This window comes from Thamnophis sirtalis, unplaced genomic scaffold, assembly GCF_051295495.1.
Source record: "Thamnophis sirtalis isolate CommonGarterSnake01/CBP01778 unplaced genomic scaffold, rThaSir2_p1.2 scaffold_9, whole genome shotgun sequence".
Lineage (NCBI taxonomy): Eukaryota > Metazoa > Chordata > Lepidosauria > Squamata > Natricidae > Thamnophis > Thamnophis sirtalis.
In genome coordinates, this window is record NW_028261389.1 from 8,162,472 (window position 1) to 8,189,928 (window position 27,457).

Below are 27,457 nucleotides of genomic sequence, written 5' to 3' on the forward strand. Positions count from 1 at the left end.
ACCGCTCCGAACCGCCTGAATACCACCGCTGGTTTCAATCCATTGTGGCAGTGTTTCCCAACCTTAGCAAATTTAAGATGTGTAAACTCCCAGAATTCCCCAGCCAGCATTGGAATTATTATTGGATGCAGGGGTGGGTTTCTCGCCCCGTTCCAACCGATTCGGTTGGAACGGGGCCGGCGGCGTCCTCATGCACGCGCGCAGTGCACGCATGCGTACTAGCGCCTGTGCGATGCTCCAGCTGCTCCTGGAGGATCGCGCAGGCACTGTATGCGTTCTGTGCATGCGTGGAAGCGCAGAACTCATCAAAACCGGGTAAGAAACGCGGGCGGGCAGGTGGATCCTTCGGCGTTCCCGGAAGTTACTTACTTCCGGGTTCGCCGATCAACCGGTTCGCGGGGACCGCCGCGAACCGCCTGAAACCCACCCCTGATGGGATGTAAGTGGAGGAATGATTAACAAACTCACAGCCTGTTGTGTCCTCCTCAAACTGACCTAAACTTGTTGACACCCCCTGCCAGCACCAGCTGCCGCTGAAGCAGTGGTGGGTTCCGGATTCCGTTCCTACTGTACTGCTGTAAAGTGGCTTCTACTGTACTGCCGGAAAATGGCTTCTACTGTACAGCGCAGTGGAGTTGCCATGGTAACGGCTTCACAGTACTCCACAAGGGGGCTCCCTTTGGTAAGGGGGAACATTCAACATTAATTAGAAAATACGTTTGGTCCGGACATTTGTGAATGTTTTATACAGGATAAACAAATATCTGGGCAATGCCGGGTTAACAGCTAGGAGGAGAATAAAAGTCAGTTCATCTTCCTTTCCACAGTTTCAAAACTAATCATGTCTCCTCAATTTGAAAAGTGGCTATATTTTTACCAATATGTTTTTCAGAACAAGAAATATACGGCGTCCCCCTTCTGCTCTGCCCTTTTTAGAAGTGCCTTAACCTTTCCTTTCTTTTCCATTATTTTGTTTGGATTCAGTCTGCTGGTACTAAGAAGATTAGTAAAGCTGAACGGATGAGGATGCTAAGGGAAGAGGAGGAAAGGCGACTGCTTGAGGAAGGTAGGTGGATTTTGACCCTCTGTGTTAGAGGTAGTCCTTGACTTACAACGGTTCACATAGTGACCATTTGAAGTTACAATGGCACTGAAACAAATGACTTTTTTTTCACACTCATGACCGTTGCAACATCTCCACGTAATCAAAATTCAGACGCTTGGGAAGTGACTCACACTTACGACCGTTGCAACATCTCCACGTGATCAAAATTCAGGCGCTTGGGAAGTGACTCACACTTACGACCGTTGCAGCATCCTGGGGTCGTTTGACCCCCTTATGCGACTTTCTGATGAGCAAAGTTGATGAGGGACTTTGATTCATTTCACCACCGGGTTATTAACTCAGAAACCACAGCAATTCACTTAACAACCGTGGCAAGAAAGGCCGTAAAATGAGACGAAACTCACATAAACCACTGTCTTCCTTAGCCATGGAAATCCTGGGCTCAGTTGGGGTCGTACGTCAAGGACTACCTTGTCTTTGGGTTCAAGGAATCAGGATGATCACATCAGTAAATAAAATAAATAAAAAATGAAATAAGATAAAATGAAATATAGAAATGATAAAATGAAAGAAAATATTAAAATAACAGCATAAACAAAAATATTAAAATAATAAAATAAAATAAATAAAATAAAACATATATAAAATATAATATAAAATAAAATCAGGGTGATCAAATCAGTAAATAAAATAAATAAAAATAAAATAAGATAAAATGAAATATAGAAATGATAAAATGAAAGAAAATGTAAAAATAATAGCATAAAAGAAAATATTAAAATAATAAAATAAAATAAAAAATAAAATAAAACATATATAAAATATAAAATAAAATAAAATCAGGGTGATCAAATCAGTAAATAAAATAAATAAAAATAAAATAAGATAACATGAAATATAGAAATGATAAAATAAAATATAAAAATAATAAAATAAAATATAAAAATAATAAAATAAAATATAAAAATAATAAAATAAAATAAATAATAAAATTAAAAATATATAAAATATAACATAACATAACATAACATAACAATACATAGCATAACATAACATAACATAACATAACATAACATAACATAACATAACATAACATAACAAACAACACAACAGTAAAGGTAACGGTTCCCCTCGCACATATGTGCTAGTCGTTCCTGACTCTAGGGGGCAGTGCTCATCTCCGTTTCAAAGCCGAAGAGCCAGCGCTGTCCGAAGACGTCTCCATGGTCATGTGGCCGGCATGACTAACCGCCAAAGGCTCACGGAGCGCTGTTACCTTCCCACCAATGGTGGTCCCTATTTTTCTACTTTCATTTTTACCTGCTTTCAAACCGCTAGGTTGGCAGAAACTGGGATAAGTAACGGGAGCTCACTCCGTTACACGGCGCTAGGAATTCGAACCGCCGAACTGCCGATCTTTCTGCTCGATAAGCTCAGTGTCTTAGTAACTGAGCCGGCGTGTCCCTTCAAATACAAATAAAACCTCATTAACCGTGTCTCCTATTTTATTCCCAGAGCAAGCCCGCTTACGCGCCGAGCAGGAACAAGCTGTGAAGGCGGAAAAGGAACGCATTGAGAGAGAGAAAACAGAACACCTTGAAGCTAAAGTGAGCTCCCTCAGATCCTGCTGTGGATATTATCTAGGGAACATTTTTTCAGCCCCTTTGGCTGAATCCGGCCCTTTGGCTGTCCCCATGCCCACCAAGCCACCCCCACAGAACCAGAAGTAAAAAAAAAATTGAATCTCACCACCGAGCCCAATGTTAGCCCATGCACCTTTCACGGATAACAGAATAAGAAGAGCTGGAAGGAACCTTGGAGGTCTTCTAGTCCAGCCCCCTGCTCAGGCAGGAAACCCTATACCAGTGTTTCTCAACCTTGGCAACTTGAAGATGTCTGGACTTCAACTCCCAGAATTCCCCAGCCAGCGAATGCTGGCTGGGGAATTCTGGGAGTTGAAGTCCGGACATCTTCAAGTTGCCAAGGTTGAAAAACACTGCCCTATCCTATTTCAGATAAATGGCTGTCCAATCTCTTCTTAAAAATCTCTGGTGATGGAGCATTCACAACCTCTGGAGGCCAGCTGTTCCATCGGTGGATTGTCCTCACTGTTAGGAAGTTTCCTCTTAATTCTAGGTTGCTTCTCTCTTTGATTAGTTTCCATCCATTGCTTCTTGTCCTGCCCTCAGGTGCTTTGGAGAACAGGTTGACTCCCTCTTCTTTGTGGCAGCCCCTCAAATATTAGAACATTGCCATCCTGTCACCCCCTAGTTCTAAGTTGCTTCTCTCCTTGATTAGTTTCCACCCATTGCTTCTTGTCCTGCCTTGAGGTGCCTTGGAGAATAGTTTGACTCCCTCTTCTTTGTGGCAACCCCTGAGATATTGGAAGACTGCTATCATGTCCCCCCTAGTCCTTCTTTTTGTTAAACTAAACATACCCAATTCCTGCAACCGTTCTTCATATGTTTTAGCCTCCAGGCCCTTAATCATCTTCGTTGCTCTTACTTTGCTCTTTCTAGAGTCTCCACATCTTTTATAAACCTAGCAACCACAACTGGATGCCGTATTCCAAGTGTGGCCTCACCAAGGCATTATAAAGTGGTATTAACCCTTCATATGATCTTGATTCTGTCCCCCTGTTAATGCAGCCTAAAACTGTGTTGGCTTTTTTGGCAGCTGCTGCACACGGCTGGCTCATATTTAAATGATTGTCCATTAGGACTCCAAGATCCCTCTCACAGTTACTACTATTGAATAAGGTACCATCCAGAGGTGGGTTCCTACCAGTTCGCACCTATTCGGTAGAACCGGTTCGTCAAATCTACCGAACCAGTTAGAAGAGGTTCCACCAGTGGACCCAGAAAGCAGGCCACACCTACAGAAGAGGCTCCAAAAATTTTTGAAACCCACCACTGCCCCCCCCCCACACACAGAGAGAGAGAGACAGACAGACAGACTGACTGACTGACTGACAGACACACAAAGAGAGAGAGAAAGAGAAAGAAAGAAAGAAAGAAAGAAGAAAGAAAAAGAGTGAGAGAGAGATGAAAGAAAAAAAGAAAAAAGGGACAGAGACAAAAGGAAGGAAAGAGAGAGAGAGAGAGAGAGAGAGAGAGAGAGAGAGAGAGAGAATGGCCGGCAAGCCACTCCCACCAGGTCACATGGCCGGCAAGCCACTCCCACAAAGGAGGCCACACCCTCAGAGTAGGTTCCAAAAGAATTTGAAACCCACCACTGGTACCATCTATATACTGTATTTATCTTGGATAAAGCAAGAATGGTTCATAGGCTGCCTTTTCGATCCGTTGCAGCTTCTGAGTGATCTTCAAGGAGAAGGAGTTGAGTTGCGATGGGCTACGCAGCGTTGAAAATAAATAAGAGACCCTTTTTCTTGTGTCCCTTACAGGATCAAGAACGCCGGGGTGAGGAGTTAGCTGAAATTTCTGAGTTAGAAGAGAGCTTTTTGCTCGCGTCCCAGTGGAAGTTGAAAAGTAGAGCACTTGCTAAGGTACATGGGCCCTGGAATATTTGAGTCCTGCTCCCTACGAGGGAAAAATGGAATCCACGGTGTAATTTTTAAAGGATGCAAATCTTTTGCGAACAAATCTACATTGCTATAAAACAGTGAGGGCTAACCTTTTTGTTCAGGCGTGCCATAAGCGGGGGGAGTTTGGGGGAGGGTCTCCCGCACACGTGCCCACACCTATAATGCAATGCGCTTCCCCCGTGCATGCACACACAACCCTCCCGCACATGCGCGTAGGCCACACTCTGTGCATAGCGCCATTTTTTGCTCTCCGCAAGCTTCAGGAAAGCCTCCTAAATCCTATGGAAGGAGGAAAACCGGCCCAACAGGCACCCCGGAAATTTGTTGGGCCCTCTGGAGCCATTTTTAGCCCTACCCAGGCTTCAGGGAAGCCTCAGGAGGGAGAAAAATGGCTCAACGGGCAGCCTGGAAATCCGTTCCCGAACTTCCAGTTTGCATGTTGGGCCATTTTTAGTCCTCCGGAGGCTTCAGGGAAACCTCCTGAAGGTCCCTGAAGCCTCCAGAGGGCTTAAACCGACCCTCTGAGCAAACAGGAAATCCGTTCCTGAACTTCCAGTTTGCCAATAGGGCCGGGTTTTTGCGCTCCGGAGGCTTCACGGAAGCTCCTGAAGCCTCCGGAGGGCCTCGGATTGGCGGCGGGGCAGGGGAGGCTCCTATAAAGACTCTGGAGCCTGGGGAGGGCGAAAAATGGCTTTAAAAAAGGCTGAACTCAGCTGGCCAGTGCACGCATGCGCGCTGGCCAGGTGATAGGGCAACGCCTCGCGTGCCCTGACAAATGGCTCCGCGTGCCACGTATGGCACGCTTGCCACAGGTTCGCCATCCCGGCACTAGAGTCATTAAATAGGTCACCTCCTGACCTAACTATTTTCTGATGATTATTAAGTGAATTGCCATGGTCATTAAGAGATTCATTAAGTGAACCGCATGGTCATTAAGCAAATCCAGCATATCGAAAGGGTGTTTTTTGCCACTTTCTGCCAGAAAAGGGCAAAAACAATGACAAATCCTGGGCCAGGCCATATAGGTATGAAAGCATCTTTTACAACGTTTGAAAGAGTTACTACGTGGCATTGTGTGTGGCGATGACAGTATTAACTCAGACCTGACCAGAAGTACAAGCTAGTCCTTGATGTATGACTACAATTGAGCCCAAAATTTATGTTGCTAAGTGAGACATTTGTTAAATGATTTTCGCCCCTTTTTACGAACTTTCTAGCTGCAGTTGTTAAATTGGTAGCCTGGTTGTTAAGTGAATCTGGCTTTCCCATTGACTTTGCTTGGGTGGAGGTCCCAAAAGGGGCCCTTGGACAATACTGGTCGTAAGTATGAACCAGTTGCCAGGCTTCTGAATTTTGACGGGGATGCTGCAACGGTTGTAAGTGTGAAAAAGTCACTTTTTTCAGTGCCATTATAATCTCGGTCACTAAATGAACTGTTGTAAATGGAGGGCTACCTGTAGCTTTTTAAAGCAATGGGTCATTAAGCGAGGACTACCCGTGAACAAGAGACTGGTCCTACAAATCTGTTTACCTGCCTCTGTTTCAAATCCATCCAAATCTTCTCTGCTTTCTCTCTCTATCCACTGATGGAATGTCTTGGTGTTTCTCCAGTGGGAACATTACACCTGTTGTGATGGCAGCCCAGACCCAACCGTTCTCCAGGAAATCAACACTTTTATGAGCTTGTGGCTAGAAGAGACCCAGAACGATACTACGACGGTGGTTGAGAAAGGGAGCAAGGTGCTGGAAGTAAGTCCCTGCCACTGTTCTATCCCATAATAGTGGTTCCTCCAGTCAGAGATAGGCCAGGTGTCTTCTCCCAGGGAGCAGGATTGGCATTGTTTTGTTTTGTTGTTTTTGTTTTTTGTTGTTTTTGTTTTGTTTGTTTTTTTGTTATTTTTTTGGTTATTTTGTTATTTTGTTATTTATTTTGCTATTTTGCTATTTTGCTATTTTGCTATTTTGTTATTTTGTTATTTTGTTATTTCATTATTATTTTGTCATTTTATCATTTTATCATTTTATCATCATTTTATCATTTTATCATTTTATCATTTTATCATTTTATCATTTTATCATTTTATCATTTTATCATTTTATCATTTTATCATTTTATCATTTTATCATTTTATCATTTTATCATTTTATCATCATTTTATCATCATTTTATCATTTTATCATTTTATCATTTTATCATTTTATCATTTTATCATTTTATCATTTTATCATTTTATCATTTTATCATTTTATCATTTTATCATTTTATCATTATTTTATCATTTTATCATTTTATCATTTTATCATTTTATCATTTTATCATTTTATCATTTTATCATTTTATCATTTTATCATTTTATCATTTTATCATTTTATCATTTTATCATTTTATCATTTTATCATTTTATCGTATTGTATTTTACTTTACTTTACTTTTACTTTACTTCATTTTACTTTACTTTATTTTAAATACTGCCCAATTCCTCTCAGTGTGATGTGAGAAAAAAATAAAAACCATATAAAAATACAATACGTAACGGCAGTCCTCAACGTACAACCACAGTTGAGGCCAAAATTTCTGTTGTAAAGCAATACTGTTGTTAAGTGAGTTTTGGCCCGTTTTACAACCTTTCTTGTTACCGTTCTTAAGTGGTTCACTGGGGTGGTTAAGTAAATCCATCTTCCCCATTGACTTTGCTCGTCAGGAGCTCGGCAAAACATAATCACATGATCCTAGGCCTACAACCGTCATAATTACATGCCAGTTGCCCAGCGTTTGAATTTTGACCAGGGGATTGTGAGGACATAAGTTGCTTTTCATAAGTCGCTTTTCTCAATGCTGCTGCAGTGCAGTCACTAGAGAGTCACTAAACAAATAAGAGGTGATTTCCAGCAGGTTCTGACCAGTTCTGGAAAACCGGTAGTGGAATTTTTGAGTAGTTTGGAGAACCAGTAAGTATCACCTCTAACTGGCCCCACCCCCATCTATTCTCTGCCTCCCGAGTCCCAGCTGATCAGGAGGGAATGGAGATTTTACGGTATCCTTCCCCTGGAGTGGGGGGAGGGATTTTGCAGTTTTTCCCCCTGCCACACCCACCAAGCCATGTCACGCCCACAAAGTGACGCCCACATAACCGGTAGTAAAAAAAATTGCATCCCACCACTGATACAAATGGTTGTAAGTTGAGGACTACCTATATAAGAGCAAGTTGCCAAAAAAGCCAACACAGTTCTAGGCTGCATAAACAGAGGGATAGAATCAAGATCACATGAAGTGTTAATACCACTTTATAATGCCTTGGTGAAGCCACACTTGGAATACGGCATCCAGTTTTGGTCACCACGATGTAGAAAAGATGTGGGGAGTCTAGAAAGAGTGCAGAGAAGAGCAACAAAGAGGATTAGGGGACTGGAGGCTAAAACATATGAAGAACGGTTGCAGAAACTGGGTATGTCTAGTTTAATGAAAAGAAGGACTAAGGAAAACATGATAGCAGTCTTCCAATATCTCAGGGGTTGCCACAAAGAAGAGGGAGTCAAACTATTCTCCAAGGCACCTGAGGGCAGAACAAGAAGCAATGGGTGGAAACTAATCAAGGAGAGAAGCAACTTTGAACTGAGGAGGAATTTCCTGGCAGTTAGAACAATTAATCAGTGGAACAACTTGCCTCCAGAAGTTGTGAATGCCCCAACACTGGAAAGATGTTAGATAGCCATTTGTTGAAGTGGTGTAGTGTTTCCTGCCTAAGCAGGCGGTTGGACTAGAAGACCTCCAGGGTCCCTTCCAACTCTGCTATTGTATTGTATTGTATAAGTGGAAGATAAGCGCAGGGCAGAAAAGGAGGTGATGTACAATATACACACAATACATGAGTGTGTGTGTGTCTTCTAACGCCGTGGAATGTCTTCCAGCTCATCACCAAGTTAGAAATGTACGTCCTGGAGACTCCGTTTGACGAGCTCTCTTTCAGTGAGGTCATTCAGTACCAGGAGACCATTGTGCTGTTGCAGAGCATGCTTCATCTTAAGTACAACCAAGCCACAGAACATCTGCTGAAGGTAAGTGGGCCTTGCCGTCATCGCCGTTTTTCTCTGATCTTCAGATTGCGTGGATTGACATGCTTCTCATTTCGACGGTCAGCGGGGGTTTGCAGGGGTTCGGGAGAACCTCTAGCTAAGATTCTGTGCAGTTCGGAGAATCCCCAAATCCCACTCCTGGCTGGCCCCACCTACCCAGGGGTGGGTTTCTCGCCCCGTTCCAACCGGTTCGGTTGGAACGGGGCCGGCGGCGTCCTCGTGCACGCGCGCAGTGCACGCATGCGTACTAGCATCTGTGCGATGCTCCAGCTGCTCCTGGAGGATCACGCAGGCGCTGTATGCGTCCTGCGCATGCATGGAAGCGCAGAACTCGTCAAAACCGGGTAAGGAGCGCGGGTGGGCGGGTGGACCTTTCGGCGTTCCCGGAAGTTGGTCGGGTTCGCCGACCAACCGGTTCGCGGGGACCGCCGCGAACCACCTGAAACCCACCCCTGCACCTACCCAACACTGCCCAGGAGAAAAATTGAAATTGAAATTTAATAAATTTGTATGTCGCCCAATCCCGTAGGACTCTGGGCGGCTTACAGAGACAAGATAAAAAAGTTAAAAATCAAGAATAAAAAGATACAGTTATTAAAAATAACACACCATCCATTCTGTCAAGGTGGGGCTGAACATTGTTCAGCAGCCCCAGGCCTGCCGGAACAGCCAGGTTTTAGTGGCTTTTCGGAAGGCCGAGAGAGTGGAAAGGGTCCGGATCTCTACGGGTAGATCATTCCATAGGGCCGGAGCAGCTACAGAGAAGGCCCTCCCCCGAGGGGCCACCAGCCGGCATTGTCCGGCCGACAGCACCCAGAGGAGGCCCAACCTGTGAGATCTTATTGGTCGTTGGGAGGTATGTGGCAGGAGGCGGTCTCTCAAATAGCCAGGTCCTAAGCCATGTATGGCTTTGAAAGTAATGACTAGCACCTTGAAGCGCGATCGGAGACCAATAGGGAGCCAGTGCAGCTCGCAGAGGATGGGTGTAACATGGGTGTATCTAGGTACACCCGATATCGCTCGCGCTGCTCCATTCTGGACCAACTGTAGTCTCCGAACACTCTTCAGGGGCAGCCCCATGTAGAAGGAGTCCCCACATGGCCTTTTGGATGGAAGTAAGTGCAGGGTGTGCACGGAAGCTCGGGGAGGGCAAAAGACAGGCCTACCGGAAGTTCGGGCCCATTTCCGGCCTCCAGAGGGCTTCCAGATCCTGGGGAGGCTGTTTTCGCCCTCCCGGAGACTCGTGCAAAGCTTCCAGAGTCCAGGGAAGGCAAAAAAAGCCCTCCCCCCCGGTAGTGTAGGAGCCCAACTAGGCCACACCCACCATGGCCACGCCCACCCAACAACCGGGCAGAGAACTTATAAGAGCCGAGGTGGCGCAGTGGTTAGGGTGCAGTACTGCAGGCCACTTCAGCTGACTGTGATTTGCAGTTCAGCGGTTCAAATCTCACCGGCTCAAGGTCGACTCAGCCTTCCATCCTTCCGAGGTGGGTGAAATGAGGACCCAGACTGTGGGGGCAATTTGCTGACTCAATTTGCTAAAAAATCTGTAAACCGCTTAGAGGGGGCTGAAAGCCCTATGAAGCGGTATATAAGTCTAATAATAAATAAATAAATAAATAAATAAATAAATAAATAAATAAATAAATAAATAAATAAATAAATAAATAAATAAATAATAAACTCCTTGCTAAAATTTAGAAGTTTAAAAGATGGAAATACGGGCATATGTAACAAAAGCAAAATATCTAAAAATAGATGAATTTGTGAGGATGGGATCAGAAAGGCTAACACTTACTGTATGTTGTGGCCCACTGGCGGCCAGCAGAGCTGGCAGCAGAATCGGACAGTGAGGAGGTTGGGGAGGAACATGGGCCAGTCCTGGAGGCTGGGGAAGGCTCAGACGAGGGCTCTGCGTCAGAGGCAGAGAGGGAGCTAGATAGCAGTGAGGCAGAAGAACAGCTGGAGCCTGTTCCCAGTGTGCGCATGCGCAGAGCTGCCAGAAGACAAGAACAACTAAGAAAGCAGGGTCGACTTAGAAGTAAAGCCTTGGAGGTGATTTGGCTCCTCCCACAGGAAACAAAAGAGGAGCAAATGGGGAGGGGGCTTTTTGCAGGAAACAATTCGTTCATTCAGTTGTTTCAAGAGTGAAAAATTCTGTTTGTGACTATAAGAGACTCTATGCTAAGCGTTGCCTTCTCTGCGTTTGGAAACTAGTTATCTGGCAGCTCTCCAAGCGAGATAAGGTTCGTGTTGATAAACATTCCTTGGAAAGAGTGTTTGCCAGCCTTGCTGACTGTGAATGAAAGGAATTCACAGTTGTGTAAATAAAAGAGGTTTTGCAGGGACCAAGACTTTGGTTCTTGATTTTTAAGGAAACCTGGGTCAGAATAAATTAGAAGGAGCTGAAATCTGTAACAAATATCAACATAATAGCCTCACTGCAGTTACCATGTATAAAACTAATTGTCCATGAGCCTTTTCTGAATGACTATCCATAAGTTCTAGTAAGAAAAATTCTAGATGCATCTAGATATTATTTTTAAAATCTCTCTGCATCCTCGTCATAGGGTGTGTGTGTGTGTGTGTGTGTGTGTGTCCCCAATGCATGTATTTGTGTCCAGAGTCTTTTCACTTTTTCACGCAACTCCACCCCGCGTGATAAAGTGCCCTTTCGGGTTTGTTATATTTACAACAGCAATTAGAGAGACCTTTATCTGTCTCAGACAATCGGTCTATTTGTTTATAAAATTTAGCAATAGCAATAGCAATAGCAGTTAGACTTATATACCGCTTCATAGGGCTTTCAGCCCTCTCTAAGCGGTTTACAGAGTCAGCATATCGCTCCCACAGTCTGGGTCCTCATTTCACCCACCTCGGAAGGATGGAAGGCTGAGTCAACCTTGAGCTGGTGAGATTAGAACCGCTGAACTACAGTTAACAGTCAGCTGAAGTGGCCTGCAGTACTGCACCCTAACCACTGCACCACCTCGGCTCCTAAATTTCTATTAGGGATAATAGATCCAAAAATAATTAAAACTAATCAATATTTACTCGTCCATATCTTGACGGCAGCAAGAATCGCATATGCGCAGTGCTGGAAGAAAGAAAATGCCCCCACTAGTACTATGGTTATGAATAAAATTTTAGAAATAGCGGAAATGAATAGATTGACAATGCTGATTAACGAAAAAGAAGACACGGACTTCTACAAAGCCTGGGAGAAATTATACAAATGGTTTGATAAGAAAGACAATGAGAATTAAGATACGAAATGAGATATTTGATTAACTTAAAATGACTTAAGTAACAATTTAAATATACAATATACAAAGACTAAGTAACAAATGAGATAAGAAAAGTATTAGAGGTGAGAATTCACCTACAAGTAATATCAATAGACTACAGTGTTGAAAAAACTTTGATGATCTGATAGGAAAGTTCCGTTATAAATACCTGCATAGAATTAGTAACCTAGTTTTATACTAGGCAAGGTGAAATGAACTATGTATACATATGTATGAATCTTTGCCTTTTGCGCTGTAAATACGTAATGAGTTCTATTTCTTTTTTTTGTATTTTGTAAACCTTGCCTTTTTTTACAAACCTTCAATAAAAAAATTTTTTTTTCTTCATTCTAATGCTCTTTACAGCAAGCCAGTAGTTACGGAGAATCGGAGAGCGGAAATATGGAACTTGTCGTGAAAGAGAAGGACATTACGCTGTGCCTTTGGGCCAATCTCAAGAAGAATGCAAGGTAGAAATGACGTTCTTTGAGAACGCATCAAAAACACCGTAGCAAAGCTTCATGTTATGATCATCTGGAGATGAGCCACAACTGGGAAGTAACTCGTAGAAATCATGGGTGTGAGTGTGTCAACGATGCAGTCTGTTACAACATACAGGTAGTCCTCCCATACCTGCGACTTGGAGCTAAGCATCGTGGCCACTAAGCAAAAATCACGTGTGTCTAGTTTCTGCTTTCCAATGCATGCACAAACACATAATTGCTATGATAATTAGCAGTTTGTACTGTAGAGGGACGCAGTGGCTCAGGGGCTAAGGCGCTGAGCTTGTCGATCAAAAAGGTGGGTCAGTTTGGCAGTTCGAATCCCTAGTGCCGCATGGAGTAAGCTCCCGCTACTTGTCCCAGCTTCTGCCAACCTAGCAGTTTGAAAGCACATAAAAATGCAAGTAGAAAAATAAGAACCACCTTTGGTGGGAAGGTAACAGCGTTGCCGTGTCTCGAGGTCCTGTGGGATCCCCTTTTGCGAACTCCTCACAAGCCAAGTTCACTTAGCAAATGTCTCGCTTAGCAACACACTCAATTGTGGTCGTAAGTCGAGGACTACCTATATATAACCTTGGTTTTTCCATTTCTCCCCGTCAGATTCCGGAACCAATTGTTTTACGACAAGGACAAGCAACCCTGCCACGGGTTTGAGCTTCCCAAGCCACTGACCACCTGCGATGTGGCCGTACGCATCTTGCACACCCGTTATGACCATTTATCGCCTTTTCACGATTTCCCCAAAGAGCTCCCGAAACTGGACCTCCCATCCACGGTGACGGAGGTGACTCAGTCCAGCAATCAAACAGAAATCCAAACCGAAGACCGGGACACCCTAAAAGACGTTTCTGAGATCAAAACGGACGCCTCGGCGAGAACCATGGTAAGGCGGGGGCAGAAGCTTCCAGAAAAAAAAAGGACATTACGAGGATTTGTAACATTCCCTCCATGGGCACACTTTGCAAACTGCTCAAGCAAAAGATAAATGTAGGGTTCACCGGGCAACTGAATGGAGCTAAGTTTTTACTGGCCGGATGCCTGCCTGTCGCCAGTGCGGAGTTTTGTTTCAGCAGATATATTCTCAGTGTACCCAGAGAGAGAAATATCTCGCCTTTCCTTATTGGGAGGCGAGAGATCTACCTCTAGGCCACCACCTCACGCCACAATTCTTTTTTTTAATAAGTAATTTTTATTAAACGTTTTACAAAACAAAACATAAAAAACCAACTTCACCATCCATTCTTCCCATTCCTAAGACATCAGTATATCCCATTTTGTTTATCATCTTACATACTTTCCATTCAAATTTACAATTTTACAATAGCCGAGTTGGAAGGTCTTCAACCCCCAGCCTAGGCAGGAAACCCTACACTACCTCAGACAAATGGCTATCCAACATCTTCTTAAAGACTTCCAGTGTTGTTGGAGGATTCACAACTTCTGGAACCAAGTTGTTCTACTGATTAATTGTTCTAACTGCCAGTTCTAAGTTGATTCTCTCCTTGATTAGTTTCCACTCATTGCTTCTTGTCCTACCCACAGGTGCCTTGGAGAACAGTTTTACTCCCTCTTCTTTGTGGCAGCCCCTGAGATATTGGAAGACTGCTATCATATCTCCCCTAGTCCTTCTTTTCATTAAACTAGACATACCCAGTTCCTGCAACCGTTCTTCATATGTTTTAGCCTCCAGTCCCCTAATCCTCTTTGTTGCTCTTCGTTTTACATTTACGATTTCCTCTTTACATTTATAATTCCTATAGGCTAATATTTACATATATAAATATTCTATTTTCATTCCACTCCACAATTCTTAAAGGGAATGATATGTTAAAATCAAGAGAGATTTTTGCCTCCCTTGAGAGTTTTCCCCATTTCTCCTTTAGGGGAAATATTCTATCTTGCCTTTTTAACATCCCCCCAAATATTTAATTCGCTAGGACGGGGTGGGGCTGACTATCTACACAGGGACAGGTCTAAATTTTTATCTCCTGATCTGATGGCTAGAACATCGAGGGCCACTGATACGTTCATTGTTTTCAGCGCCATTGTATTTTTAAATGTTTCCGCTAAACAAATGGACGGAACTCAAGGACTGGCCTGAATAGCACGTTGTTATCGGGGCCTCTGCAAGGATGGGTCAAAATAATCAAGATGGCGGCGGCAACTACCCAATGCATTTACTTGCTTGTGTAGAAAGAGTCCTTGGCTTCATTCACACAGTTCCATGCTCCACCGTGACTCTTTTGAGCCCTTCTGTCCATTGAGTCTCTTGGTTCTTATCCAAAAAGGTGATCGGTTGTAAGCAGTCTATCGTCTTACTGGATAAGTGAGCCGAAGACTTGGGTTCTGTTCGCGTACAGGCAAATATATATATATCCCAGTAAGAGTATGGCTATCTGATGAGAGCTCAATAGCTTGAAATAGATCTATACTATTCTCCCTTCATTTATTTATCAGCACAAATGGAATACAAAAATGGTTTTCTGCCGGGAAGGCTCCTAGGGTGGAGCTGAAAGGCAAAAGGGAAGCAGTTTGCTCCCCCCAGGTACTTTGACATAAACACTTAATATATACAGTATATTTAAATGGAACGGAATGGAATAGGAGGACGGGATGGGACTGGACTAGACTAGACTGGAAAATAGAAAATAGAATGGAATGGAATAGAATAGAATAGAATAGAATAGAATAGAATAGAATAGAATAGGACTAGACTAAACTAAACAAGAGAAATAGGATAGGATAGGACTAGAATAGAATAGAATAGAGAATAGAGAGAATAGAATAGAATAATAGAATAGAATAGAATAGAATGTAGAATAGAATAATAGAATAGAATAGAACAGAACTAGACTTGACTAGAGAAATAGGATAGGATAGGACTAGAATAGAATAGAGAACAGAGAGAATAGAATAGAATAATATAATCGAATGTAGAATAGAATAATAGAATAGAATAGAACTAGACTAGACTAGAGAAATAGGATAGGATAGGACTAGAATAGAATAGAATAGAATAGAATAGAGAATAGAGGGAATAGAATAATAGAATAGAATATTTAATAGAATAATAGAATAGAATAGAACAGAACTAGACTAGACTAGACTAGAAAATAGAATAGAATAGAATCGAATAGAATGTAGAATAGAATAATAGAATATAGAATGGAATAGAATAGAATAGGACTAGACTATATAAAATAGAAAATAGATAGTATAATATAGTATAGAATAGAATAAAAGAATAGAATAAAAGGATAGGATAGGATAGATCTTGGAGGTCTTCTAGTCCAGCCCCCTGCTCAAGCAGGAGAACCAATACCATTTCAGATAAGTGACAGTCTACTGCTCTCTTATTAAAAACACATTTTGAACAATAGGGTTGAACTCTCTATTGATTTTGCCAGCTTTACGTGACTTTCATATTTCGTTAATCAAAGGAGAGACTGCAGCCTCCAAAGTGATTTATAAATATCATTCAACTGGCCAGCACTTGTCCTATAGGCTGATGTCTTCTCCTCCTCGTAGACCATTAGCGATGTCTTCAGTTATTCGGAAAGGAGGAGGAGCAGCAGCTCCCGAGGCTCTGGAAGTAGAGAAGATCATTACAAAAGCTCCTTTTTCCTTCGGTCCACCTCCAGAGGTAACGTGGTCCCACTCTGACTAAGGACGTCCCTTTACGATTAGGCCTTGCGGTTTAATGATGGTAACTGGGACCGGGAATGCCATGGTTAATAGCAATAGCAGTAGACTTATATACCGCTTCATAGGCCTTTCAGGCCTCTCTAAGCGGTTTACAGAGAGTCAGCATATCGCCCCCAACAATCCGGGTCCTCATTTCACCCACCTCAGAAGGATGGAAGGCTGAGTCAACCCTGAGCCGGTGAGATTTGAACCGCTGAACTGCTGAACTAGCAGTAGCCTGCAGTGCTGCATTTAACCACTGCGCCACCTTGGCTGTGTTAAGTAACACAGTCGTAAGGCAAAAAAATAAATAAATGACACAATCACTTTGCAACAACAATTCCAGCGATTGTGCCTTCCCCCCCCCCCCCCCCCAAGTTGTGCAATGAGCCAAAAGCTCCATTTTCGGCTGCAAGTAAGCCCCACTTCCATTTGTCCTTTGTTTTAATCAAGAAAGTTAGACCGATTTTGTATCCGTCTGTTTCCTTTGACCTTGTGGGAATCAGCTCTCAGCCAAAACCTTTGTAACAGTAGAGCATTGGCAAGCGAGAGCCAGTTTAGTCTAGGGCTGAAGGCACCAGACTAGAATTCAGACTGTCATGTTTCCCCGAAAATAAGACAGGGTCTTATTTTCTTTTGACCCGTGAAATAAGAGCTTGGCCTTATTTTCGGGGAAGTCTTATTATTTTTGAGGTGTGGGAGGCGGTGAGAGTGGTCACCTCATGGCTGCTGCTGTGTTGCGATATTTTCAAGGAGGACATATTTTCGGGGGGTAGCGTTTATTTTAGCACATGCACTCAGAAGCCCGATTGGGCTTATTATCCAGGGAGGTCTTATTTTCAGGGAAACAAGGTAGCCCTGCTTTAGGGATGAAAACTGGCCAGGTGACTTTGGGCCAGTACTCAGGAAGTGAGTCCTAGTCCTGCCTTAGGTATGAAAGTGGACTAGGCGCCTTTGAGGCAACCACCAGGAGGCAGTGAGTTCTAGTCCTGCCTTAAGGCATGAAAGCTGACTAGGTGCCTTTGAGCCAATCACCAGGGGGCAGTGAGTTCTAGTCCTGCCTGAAAGTTGACTAGGTGCTTTTGAGCCAATCACCAGGAGGCAGTGAGTTCTAGTCCGGCCTGAAAGCTCACTAGGTGCCTTTGAGCCAATCACCAGGAGGCAGTGAGTTCTAGTCCTGCCTTAAGGCATGAAAGCTGACTAGGTGCCTTTGAGCCAATCACCAGGAGGCAGTGAGTTCTAGTCCTGCCTGAAAGTTGACTAGGTGCCTTTGAGCCAATCACCAGGAGGCAGTGAGTTCTAGTCCGGCCTGAAAGCTCACTAGGTGCCTTTGAGCCAATCACCAGGAGGCAGTGAGTTCTAGTCCTGCCTTAAGGCCTGAAAGCTGACTAGGTGCCTTTGAGCCAATCACCAGGAGGCGGTGAGTTCTAGTCCTGCCTGAAAGTTCACTAGGGTGCCTTTGAGCCAATCACCAGGAGGCAGTGAGTTCAACTCCCGCTTGAGACATGGAAGCCAACTTGGTAACTTTGGGCCAGTCACTCTGCTTCAGCCCATCCCACCTCACATGGTTGTTGTGGGGAAACCGGGAGGAGGGAGGAGCATGAGATATACGTGCCACCTTGAGGTGTCTATAAAAAATATCCAAGTCAGGGGAAACAAACAAATAAGTAATAAGACTTTGTGACATCCCAAGCCCCATTCTCCATTGGCCGAAAAAGGCAAACCCAGCAGCCAATCAATTGGAGAAGCTTCCAGGCCTTGACCAGGGGGGCGGTACCTTGCTTGTCCACGGCCTCCTCAGGTAGAACGAGGGATTGCTGGCAATGCAGAAGGACAAGAGAACTAAGACCTCCTACTTTTCTTGTCTTTTTCCAGCTCACGTTTCAGCCCTGCGGCTCTTTGACATCAGTGAGTTGGATATCCTTGAAGATTACACGGTGGATTTGCACCAGTTCATGTCGGTGGGGGGCGTCTACCACTGCAATTTGCTGAAGCTCCCACCTCAAGCCAAGCAAGTCAAAGGATGGACCATCGTGGAAGTAATGTTCACCTTAGAGAGGCTGAGATGAGGGATGGCTCGCCCCATGGCCTCTCCTTCCCAAATCTGATTTTCTCGCTAGAATGGGCGTGGCTAGCGCATGACACATCTGCCCTGCAGGCCGCGAGCTTGACACCCCCTGCCCCAGGGGTGGGTTCCAGATCCCGTCGCAACCGGTACGCTGCGATGGGGCTGGGTGTCCCCCTTGGGCACACGCACCGCGCATGCATGCACACCCACTGCGCACGCATGCGCACCCACTGTCCTGCGATGCTCCAGCTGCTCGGCAGAGGTTGCGCAGGCACCGTATGCTGCACCCGCATGCACAAATAGCCCGGTTGGCTTAAAAATAGGTAAGGAACGTGGGTGGGTTACAGTACTGTTACAGTACGGTGGCCGCTACTCCCAGCGGCCACTGGTATAGCAAAGCAATAGCAGTTAGACTTATATACCGCTTCATAGGGCTTTCAGCCCTCTCTAAGCGGTTTACAAAGTCAGCATATCGTCCCCACAGTCTGGGTCCTCATTTCACCCGCCTTGGAAGGATGGAAGGCTGAGTCAACCTTGAGCCCGTGAGATTTGAACCGCCGAACTGCAGATAACAGTCAGCTGAAGTGGCCTGCAGTACTGCACCCTAACCGCTGCGCCACCTGGGGTGTACCAGCTGGAACCCACTGCTCTGCCCTAAACCATTCCAGACAGATGGCTGTCCAGCCTCTTTTCAAAAACATCCAGTGATAAAAGAGCCACAACTTCTGGAGAGAATCGATTGTTCTCATTTTCAGGAAATTTCTCCTTAGTCCTAGATTAGTTCTCTCTGTAGTTATCCAGGCGGCCCGCAGGTGCTTTGGGGAATAGGTTGCCTCCATCATCTTTGTGACAACCCTTCTAGGACGGGAGACCACCGTCATGTCATCTCTAATTTTCTCTTCGTTAGACTAAACCCGTGATGGAGAACCTAGGGAATGAGTGCTACAGGTGGCACGCAGAGCCCTCTCTATGGGGAAATGCGCTGGACAGCTGGTCTTTGCGGACGCTGGAGCATCGGAAAACAGCCTGAAAACGGCCCAAAAAAAAGCCAAAACCAGCCAAAAAACAGGCCATTTTCCAGCTGTTTTTCCGGCTGTTTTCAGGTCGTTTTTCAAGTCGGAGCACCAGAAAATGGCTTGAAAATAGCCCGAAAACCAGCCAAAACCAGCCAAAAAGGAAGCCCTTTTCCAGCAGTTTTTAGGCCATTTTTCAGGCTGGAGCGCCAGAAAACTGCCTGAAAATGGCCCGAAAAATGGCCTGAACACAGGCTAAAAAATGACAAAAACCAGCCAAAAAACAGGCCGTTTTCTGGGCTGTTTTCTAACCATTTTTCCAGCCGTTTTCAGGCCATTTTTCAGGCTGGAGCACCAGAAAACTTCCTGAAAATGGCCCGAAAAACGGCCTAAACACAGTCCCAAAATGACAAAAAAACAGCTGAAAAATAGGCATGTGTGTGTCGGCCACCTGGTCTTCGGATTTTTGGTGCCCTGGTGTGTGGACATCAGGGGTAGGTTTCTTGCCCCGTTCCAACCGGTTCGGTTGGAACGGGGCCGGCGGTGTCCTTGTGCATGCGCGCGGTGCACGCATGCGTTGTATGCGTCCTGCGCATGCGTGGAAGCGCAGAACTTATCAAAACTGGGTAAGGACCGCGGGCGGGGAGGCGCGCCCTTCGCTGTTCCTGGATGTTACTTACTTCCGGGTTCGGCGACCAACCGGTTCGCAGGGACCGCCGCGAACCGGTTGAAACCCACCCCTGGTGGACATGCATGCACATGAACACACGTTCCGGTTCTGGACACTCAGTGCCGAAAAGGTTTGCCACTACTGAAGTAGAGACGTACCTCGTTCCCTCTGTCGTTCATCGTACAGTTTAGACTCGGGGACGGGCATGTTGTTCTTTCTACCAAACGGCTCAATTTTCCTTCCTTCCTTTGCTTGGAGGTCTTGGATACGGGATTAGAGACTTACCCCTACGCTGCGTCATGTGAGGACTCTGAAGACAACTCAGCGGTGACCGTGGGGATCACGATCCATCTTTCCGATTCTGTGATCTACTTTGAAGAACCGCTGATCGCAAGATGGGATAATCAAGGTACGGCACACTTCTAGCACAACTGCTGCGAGGATCCGCTGGGTTTTAAGGTCTGCTTTCCTGTGTTAGTGACGACCGACAGTTGGGAAGCAAACGACTGCAGTTGTTAAGTTAGAGACACGGTCGTTAAGTGAATCTGGGCTCCCCCTGTTGATTTTGCTTGTCAGAAGGTCGCAAAAGGGGGAATCATGTGACCCCCCTGGGACACTGCAAACCGTCATAAATATGCATTAGTTGCCAAGCGTCTGCATTTTGATCATGTAACCATGGAGATGCTGCAATGGTGTGAAAAATGGTCATAAGTCCCTTAACTTCAAAGGGCCACTAAAAGAACTGTTGTAAGTTGTGGACTACCTGTAGATCATTCAGAACCACCACCAGTCTGGCAACCGGTCGATATGGCTGGACTACAATTCCAGTAATTTCCCCCCTGGGGTATATAAGAAGGCTAATCGGGTAGGGGACAAGAAGCAGTTTGGAGAACCATCCTGAGTGACTGGCGTAGTGGGCCTCAGGTTTTTCATACTTGGCTCATCTTCTGTCTTTCCCAGAATAAACCGAGATGTTTTGCTTCCAGTAATGCAGAGAGATTAATATAATAATATATGATATATAAAATTGTGTGTGTGTGTGTGTGCGCGCGTGTGTGTTCCAGCATAACTCTTGAATGCCTTGAGCAATTTCAATCAAACACGAATGACTTACCCTCTGGAGAAAAATACTGTGGGGGTAAAACACCCCTCAGAGTGTGTGTTCTGTTAAGATACAGCCTGTTGTGCCTTAAAATGGCTTCTACTGTACTGCTGTAAAGTGGCTTCTACTGTACTGCCGTAAAGTGCCTTCTACTGTACAGCGCAGTGGAGTTGCCATGGTAATGATTTCACAGTACTCCACAAGGGGGCTCCCTCTGGTAAGGGGGAAAATCCAACGTTAAAATTACGTTTGGTCCGGATATTTCCCCCCCTATAAATAAATAAATACCCGGGAAATGCTGGGTTATCAGCTAGTATATAATATAATACAAAAACCTATGAAGAACGGCTGCAGGAACTGGGTATGGCCAGTCTAGAGAAAAGAAGGATTAGTGGGGACATGATAATAGTCTTTCAATATCTCAGAGGCTACCAGAAAGAAGAGGGGGTCAACCTATAAAGCACCAGAGGGCAGGATACGAAGCAACGGATGGAAACTAATCAAAGAGAGAACCAACCTGGAATTAAGGAGAAACTTCCTGACAGCGAGGACAATTAACCAGTGAAACAGCTGGCCTCCAGAAGTCATGGGTGCTCCATCACTAAAGACTTTTAAGAAGAGACTAAACAGGATTACAAAATAATAATAACAAAGATACAATAGCAGAGTTGGAAGGGACCTTGGAGGTCTTCTAGTCCAACCCTCTGCCTAGGCAGGAAACCCTATACCATTCCAGACAAATGGCTAGCCAACATCTTCTTAAAGACTTCCAGTGTTGGGGCATTCACAACTTCTGGAGGCAAGTTGTTCCACTGATGAATTGTTCTAACTGTCAGGAAATTTCTCCTCAGTTCTAAGTTGCTTCTTTCCTTGATTAGTTTCCACCCATTGCTTCTTGTCCTGCCCTCAGGTGCTTTGGAGAATAGCTTGACTCTCTCTTCTTTGTGGCAACACCTAAGATATTGGAAGACTGCTATCATGTCTTCCCTAGTCCTTCTTTTCATTAAGCTAGACATAACCAGTTCCTGCAACTGTTCTTCATATGTTTTAGCCTCCAGTCCCCTAATCGTCTTTGTTGCTCTTCTCTGCACTCTTTCTACAGTTCCAACATCTTTTCTACATCGTGGCGACCAAAACTGGATGCCGTATTCCAAGTGTGGCCTTACCAAGGCATTATAAAGTGGTATTAACACTTCACGTGATCTGGATTCTATCCCTCTGTTTATGCAGCCTATGTTGGCTGCATAACTGTGCTGGCTTTTTTGGCAGCTGCTGCACACGGCTGGCTCCCATTTACATGGTTGTCCACTAGGACTCCAAGATCCCTTTCACAGTTATTACTGTTGAGCAAGGTACCACCTATACTGTAGCTGTGCATTTCGATCTCCTGCTTGAGCAGGGGGCTGGACTAGAAGGCCTCCCAGGTCCCTCCCAATTCTCTTATGATTAAGCATGAAGCCCATTGGAAAAGGGCAGTTATAACAAATGTAAACATCTCCGGGGAACACATGCGGTCTTTCTTTTCTTCCATGTGCAAGGGAGAAACTGGAGAACCGATGACATTGGGGAGGTGAACTACAGCATGAAAGGGAAGGAGATCTCCTTTAGAATGAACGGCTTCTTTACCATCACGTTGCTCCAGGATGCTCACCTCAATATGCCGTATCAAGCCTGGGAGCTCCAGCCTGTCGGCCCCGACAAAGCTGTTTTTACCATCCTCACCACCTTTGCCGAGGTCCAGATCCACATCAAGGTACGTGGGACACAACCGACAGCGATATGCTGACTCTGTAAACCGCTTAGAGAAGGCTGAAAGCCCTATGAAGTGGTATATAAGTCTAAGTGCTACTGCTATTGCTATTCAGAGTACTGGCGGTTCTCGACTTGCAAACATTTAATTAGTGACTGTTAAAAGAAACAATACATGGGACACGGTGGCTCAGTGGCTTAAAACGCTGAGCTTGTCGATCAGAAAGGTCGGCAGTTTGGCAGTTCGAATCCCTAGCGCTGCGTAAAAGAGTGAGCTCCCATTACTTGTCCCAGATTCTGCCAACCTAGCAGTTCAAAAGCACGTAAAAATGCCAGTAGAAAAATAGGAACCACCTTTGATGGGAAGGTAACAGCGTTCCGTGCCCCTTTGGTGTTTAGTCATGCCGGCCACATGACCATGGAGACGTCTTCGGACAGCGCCGGCTCTTCGGCTTTGAAACGGAGATGAGCGCTGCCCACTAGAGCCGGAAACGACTAACACATATATGCGAGGGGAACCTTTACCTTTAAAGACACAACGGCGTTGAAAAAATGTGACTTATGACCCACGCTTACGACCATTGCAGCATCCACAGGATCACATGATTAAAGTTGGGGGGGGGGCTGGCAGCTGGTATTTATGATAGTCGCACTGTCCTGAGGTCATGTGATCACCAATTGTAACTTTCCCAACCAGCTTCCGACAGTTAAAATCAATGGGGGAAGCCCAATTCGCTTAATAACCACACAATTCACTTAACGTTTGCAGTGATTCGCTTAACAACTGTGGCAAAAAAAGCTTGCAAAATGAAGGGCGAGTCGCTGCATATTTTGCCTCGCTTAGCAACAGAAAGTTTGGGCCTATACTGTGGACGTAAGCCGAAGCCGGTCATTTTGCTCCCTGCTTTGGAAAATCTGAAACGGCCGTTTCTTCCGAGACAGGACAATCAATGCATGATCTACTCTGTGGCTACCATCGAAGATTCTGACCTGCTTATGGGGCTGAGAGAAAAATGGATGTCACCCATGGCCCTCATGATGGTCCTGAAGAGAGCTGGCATGAATATCTTCCCCGCTGAATACTCCTCAAAGTATGTCAGCGTGAACAAAAAAGTAAGCAGACGGGAAGCCATTTTCTGTCGCTTCCTCATTTCATGGGTCCCGTTTGGGTAAGGTGGTGTGGGAATGCAGCCATTCGGGGTTGTCCGCCATGTTTTAAGGACAGGAGTGTCCAATCTTGGCAAATCTAAGACTTGTGGACTTCAACTCCCAGAATTCTTCAGCCAACATGGAAGTCTCTAGCATGGAAGTTTCTAAGTCCTCAAATCTTAAAGTCCTTCACCTACACCAGGAGGCAGTGGTGGGATTCAGCCGGTTTGCACCTATTCAGGAGAGCCAGTTGTTAACCTTCTAAGCAGTTCGAACCGGTTGTTGGAAGAAATCTCCTTTTGTTTTTTCCCCACTTTACAGGGCTAATCCTGTAAGGAAGGCAGGAAGGAAACATTCTGGTGCTGTTTCTAGCCTAATCTTTCTTCTCCCTGCTTACAGAAACTGCCTCTCCAGTTAACCCTTATGACATTGTAACAGCTAAGGCGAAGTGCCCATCAACGTGAGTGACATTGAGTTGGCCATGCCCACCCAGTCACATGCCCACCGAACCACGCCTACCCAGCTGGTCATTAGGGCAGAGAACCGGTTGTTAAATTATTTGAATTCCACCTTAGCAAATTTAAGACTCGTGGACTCGGCACAATATACAGATCATTATCAGATCTATCTATCTATCTATCTATCTATCTATCTATCTATCTATCTATCTATCTATCTATCTATCATCTATCTATCTATCTATCTATCTATCTATCAATCAACCTACCTACCTACCTACCTACCTACCTACATCATCTCTCTCTCTCTCTCTCTAGCTAGCTAGCAGATGATAATTTTCAGATCCATCCATTCATAGACAGATGATATAGACAAATGCGATAGACAGATATGAGATGGATAGATGATAGATATGCCATATTTTTGGGAGTATAAGACACACTCCCCCCCCCAGGCTGAAAATTTGGGTGGTCTTCTATCCCAAATGTAGCTTTTTCGAAGCTGTTTTTCAGCCCTAATGAGCTGCTAACGAGTGAAGCTATCTTCCATGCTTTACCTGCTTTTCTCATTGCTGCTTTCTCCGATCAGCTGTGGTTTAGAAGCTGTTTTCTTATCCCCAACCAGGGGATTTAAAGCATGCATGCTCAAAACCACCAAACATATGTGCTGAAGCTGACCAGACTAAGCACTTTAGCCAGATGAATACCTGGTAGGCAGAATTTTATTCTGAAAAAATACGATATATATATAGATGATCTATCTATCTATCTATCTATCTATCTATCTATCTATCTATCTATCTATCTATCTATCTAATCTATCTATCTATCTCTATCTATCTCTCTCTCTCTCTCTCTCTCTCTCTCTCTCTCTCTATCTATCAATCATCTATCTATCATCTATCAATCAATCTATCATCTATCAATCAATCAATCAATCAATCTGAGATAGATAGATAGATAGATAGAAAGGAGGAGGTAATATAGATCAGCATCAAGACAGAAGCCTCAAGAGAGAGAAATCAGGGTTGGGCCTTGTTCCTGTGCTAAACTTCATTGGATATTTTAATCTACTTTTTTACAGATGTTCTTGGCAGAAATGATGGTTTATCAGCAAATGTCCCTTGTTGCAACCTCTTTTGCCTTTGGTTGGAGCAAGTGGAACCTGAAGAGTGGAGAGAACAATCTGGTCTTTAAGGTAGGAGTGAGTGGCTGTAGTAGAGCTCTCCCCAAGGCCCCACTCTGGGTGGCATGCAGGTGGTTAACACCAATCAAAATATCACCAATCATTCACACCTGTCCAGCCCACCCAACCCCCCAAAAACCCTTCTGTGTTTTTACCAAATCAGCACAAAAACAAGTCATAAAGCCCGTCAAGCAACCGGGGATGTCGGCAAAGCATGGTTTAGATGACATGTGGAGTCCTTGAGTCCAAGAGAACGTGTGGGTGGCTACGACAACACAAAGAAGTCTCTGCTTTTTTTTGTGTGTGTTGCATGTCAACTTTGCCAGTAAACATGCAACTTTGCCCATTATATTCTTTCATTTTTAAAAAAAAAAAACAGTTCTTTCTGAAGGAGAGTATTTGTAGCTCAGGGTTGAAATGACAGGGTCCTTAGTGTACTCCGAGCTTGGTTGTTTTCTTGTAGACGTTTCATTACCCAACTAGGTAACATCATTAGTGCTAGAAGGGAGTGTGGTTTGGGGGGAAGGAGGAGGAGGAGGAGGAGGAGGAGGGGAGGAGGAGGAGAATGACTTTGCGATGACTACAAGAAAACAACCAAGCTTAGAGAGCACCGAGGGCCCGTTCAGAATCCGGTGGGGTTGTCCACCCTCTCTTTCTCCTGCCCAACTGCAGGCCTGTGAACATCTGAGCGAAGAAGAGCAGATCCAAGAAGAAGAATGGGCTCTCTACATGTTCAACAGCCAAAGAGCTCAGAAGCTCGCGATCGACGAGGAGAGCGATGTTTTCTCCAAGAACATCGCGGAAGGCTCCGAATTCCACTCCACTCTCTATCACCTCCTGAAAGACACCGGGAGCAAAGACGCCATGGACCGCGTCAGGCAGAGCAACTACCTCTTCATCGACGCCGTCTACCAATTGCTCTTGGCCACCAGGGTGCTGACGTACTCCTAACACATCACAAAAGCCGCTTTTTAAGAACTTTATTAGAGCTGAAAGACACTCCAGTCAACTAAGAGGTGGAAGAAATCACGCTTCAGACATTTTTTTAAAAAAAGAAAGGAAAAAATAAATAAGCCATTTATGGATAGTCTACGGGCCCTGAAATTTTTTTTTTTTTTTAAAAAAATATTTTGTTTCTATAAGCTCTTTGGTGAGATTTGGGGTGGGTGGGTGGGAGGGGAGAGAACGAGGGACAAAATTAAAAACAATAAGGCGTTGCAATCGTTCAGAAGATCCACTTCCTTGGCCGGAAAAGAATGAATCGTATTTTGTTTCTGAATGGCATGGTCCCGGAATTATTAACAGAAATATTAGATGGTGCATTAAAATTCCATTTTCTCTACAGTCAGACATTTAAAATGGGATAAACCTAAATTGCTTGATTATTCAATTTAAGACTACATGCTGAACAGACTCCAGAAGAGGGTTTTGTTTCCCAGCCTTGGCAACTCTAAGGTGGGTGGACTTCAACTCCCAAAATTCCCCAGCCGGCCAGGGGAATTCTGGGAGCTGAAGTCCATCCACCTTAAGGAGTTGCCAAGATGCAGTAGAGAAAAAGAAAACCAAACCCATTCTGAATACTGCTGAATTATACAGGCGGGGGTCCGTGGTGGAGGAGGCGCGTGTATGGCCACAAGAATTTCTGTACGGAGGTCCAAGCGGTCCCAGTGCCCTCGGGGGAGGCCTCCACAGGTTGATGGAAGGAAAATCCCATGACAAAAGTTATCAGGATGGCAAAGAGCACAATGGCAAAGACGGAGACGCAGACGGCTTTGCTAATCCCGGAGAAGAAAGTCCTAAGAGCCCAAGAAGACACTCTCGTACACCTGCAGAAGAGAGGAAGGGGAAAAGCATGGAAAAGTAGACATGGCCTCCATTCCAAAGTCTAAGAACTCACCAAG

The 27,457-nt window shown here is 44.7% G+C and overlaps 2 protein-coding genes across 3 annotated transcripts in view; one reads left to right on the plus strand and one right to left on the minus strand.

Annotated features, from left to right (window-relative positions):
* The first annotated feature begins 982 nt into the window (after positions 1-982).
* Positions 983-26,646, plus strand: DNAI7 (dynein axonemal intermediate chain 7). Of its 2 annotated transcripts, none has more exons than XM_087722754.1 (14): positions 983-1,066; positions 2,582-2,673; positions 4,473-4,574; positions 6,225-6,362; positions 8,523-8,669; positions 12,341-12,444; positions 13,078-13,360; positions 16,006-16,120; positions 18,037-18,200; positions 20,171-20,321; positions 22,553-22,767; positions 23,706-23,876; positions 25,455-25,568; positions 26,229-26,646. In XM_087722754.1, the coding sequence occupies exons 1-14, from the start codon at positions 1,021-1,023 to the stop codon at positions 26,505-26,507; spliced, it is 2,121 nt and encodes a 706-aa protein (XP_087578880.1). In that variant the 5' UTR covers positions 983-1,020; the 3' UTR covers positions 26,508-26,646. The 2 variants fall into 2 exon arrangements, with proteins under 2 accessions (XP_087578880.1, XP_087578879.1); XM_087722753.1 differs by having other exon boundaries at positions 985-1,066; positions 18,037-18,194.
* Positions 26,521-27,457, minus strand: part of IRAG2 (inositol 1,4,5-triphosphate receptor associated 2) — a 73,842-nt gene continuing 72,905 nt past the window's right edge. The window contains exon 37 of the mRNA XM_087722530.1: positions 26,521-27,382. Coding sequence (XP_087578656.1) covers positions 27,145-27,382 — 238 coding nt within the window. The 3' untranslated portion in view covers positions 26,521-27,144. The remainder of the gene's footprint in view (positions 27,383-27,457) is intronic.

Bases quoted from the DNA above. Each gene is read 5' to 3' on its own strand.
- DNAI7 (XM_087722754.1), top strand. From the start codon at position 1,021: ATGAGGATGCTAAGGGAAGAGGAGGAAAGGCGACTGCTTGAGGAAG. The intron at 1,067-2,581 runs GTAGGTGGATTT...TTTTATTCCCAG, and splicing joins AAGGCGACTGCTTGAGGAAG to AGCAAGCCCGCTTACGCGCC. The intron at 20,322-22,552 runs GTACGGCACACT...TCCATGTGCAAG, and splicing joins CGCAAGATGGGATAATCAAG to GGAGAAACTGGAGAACCGAT.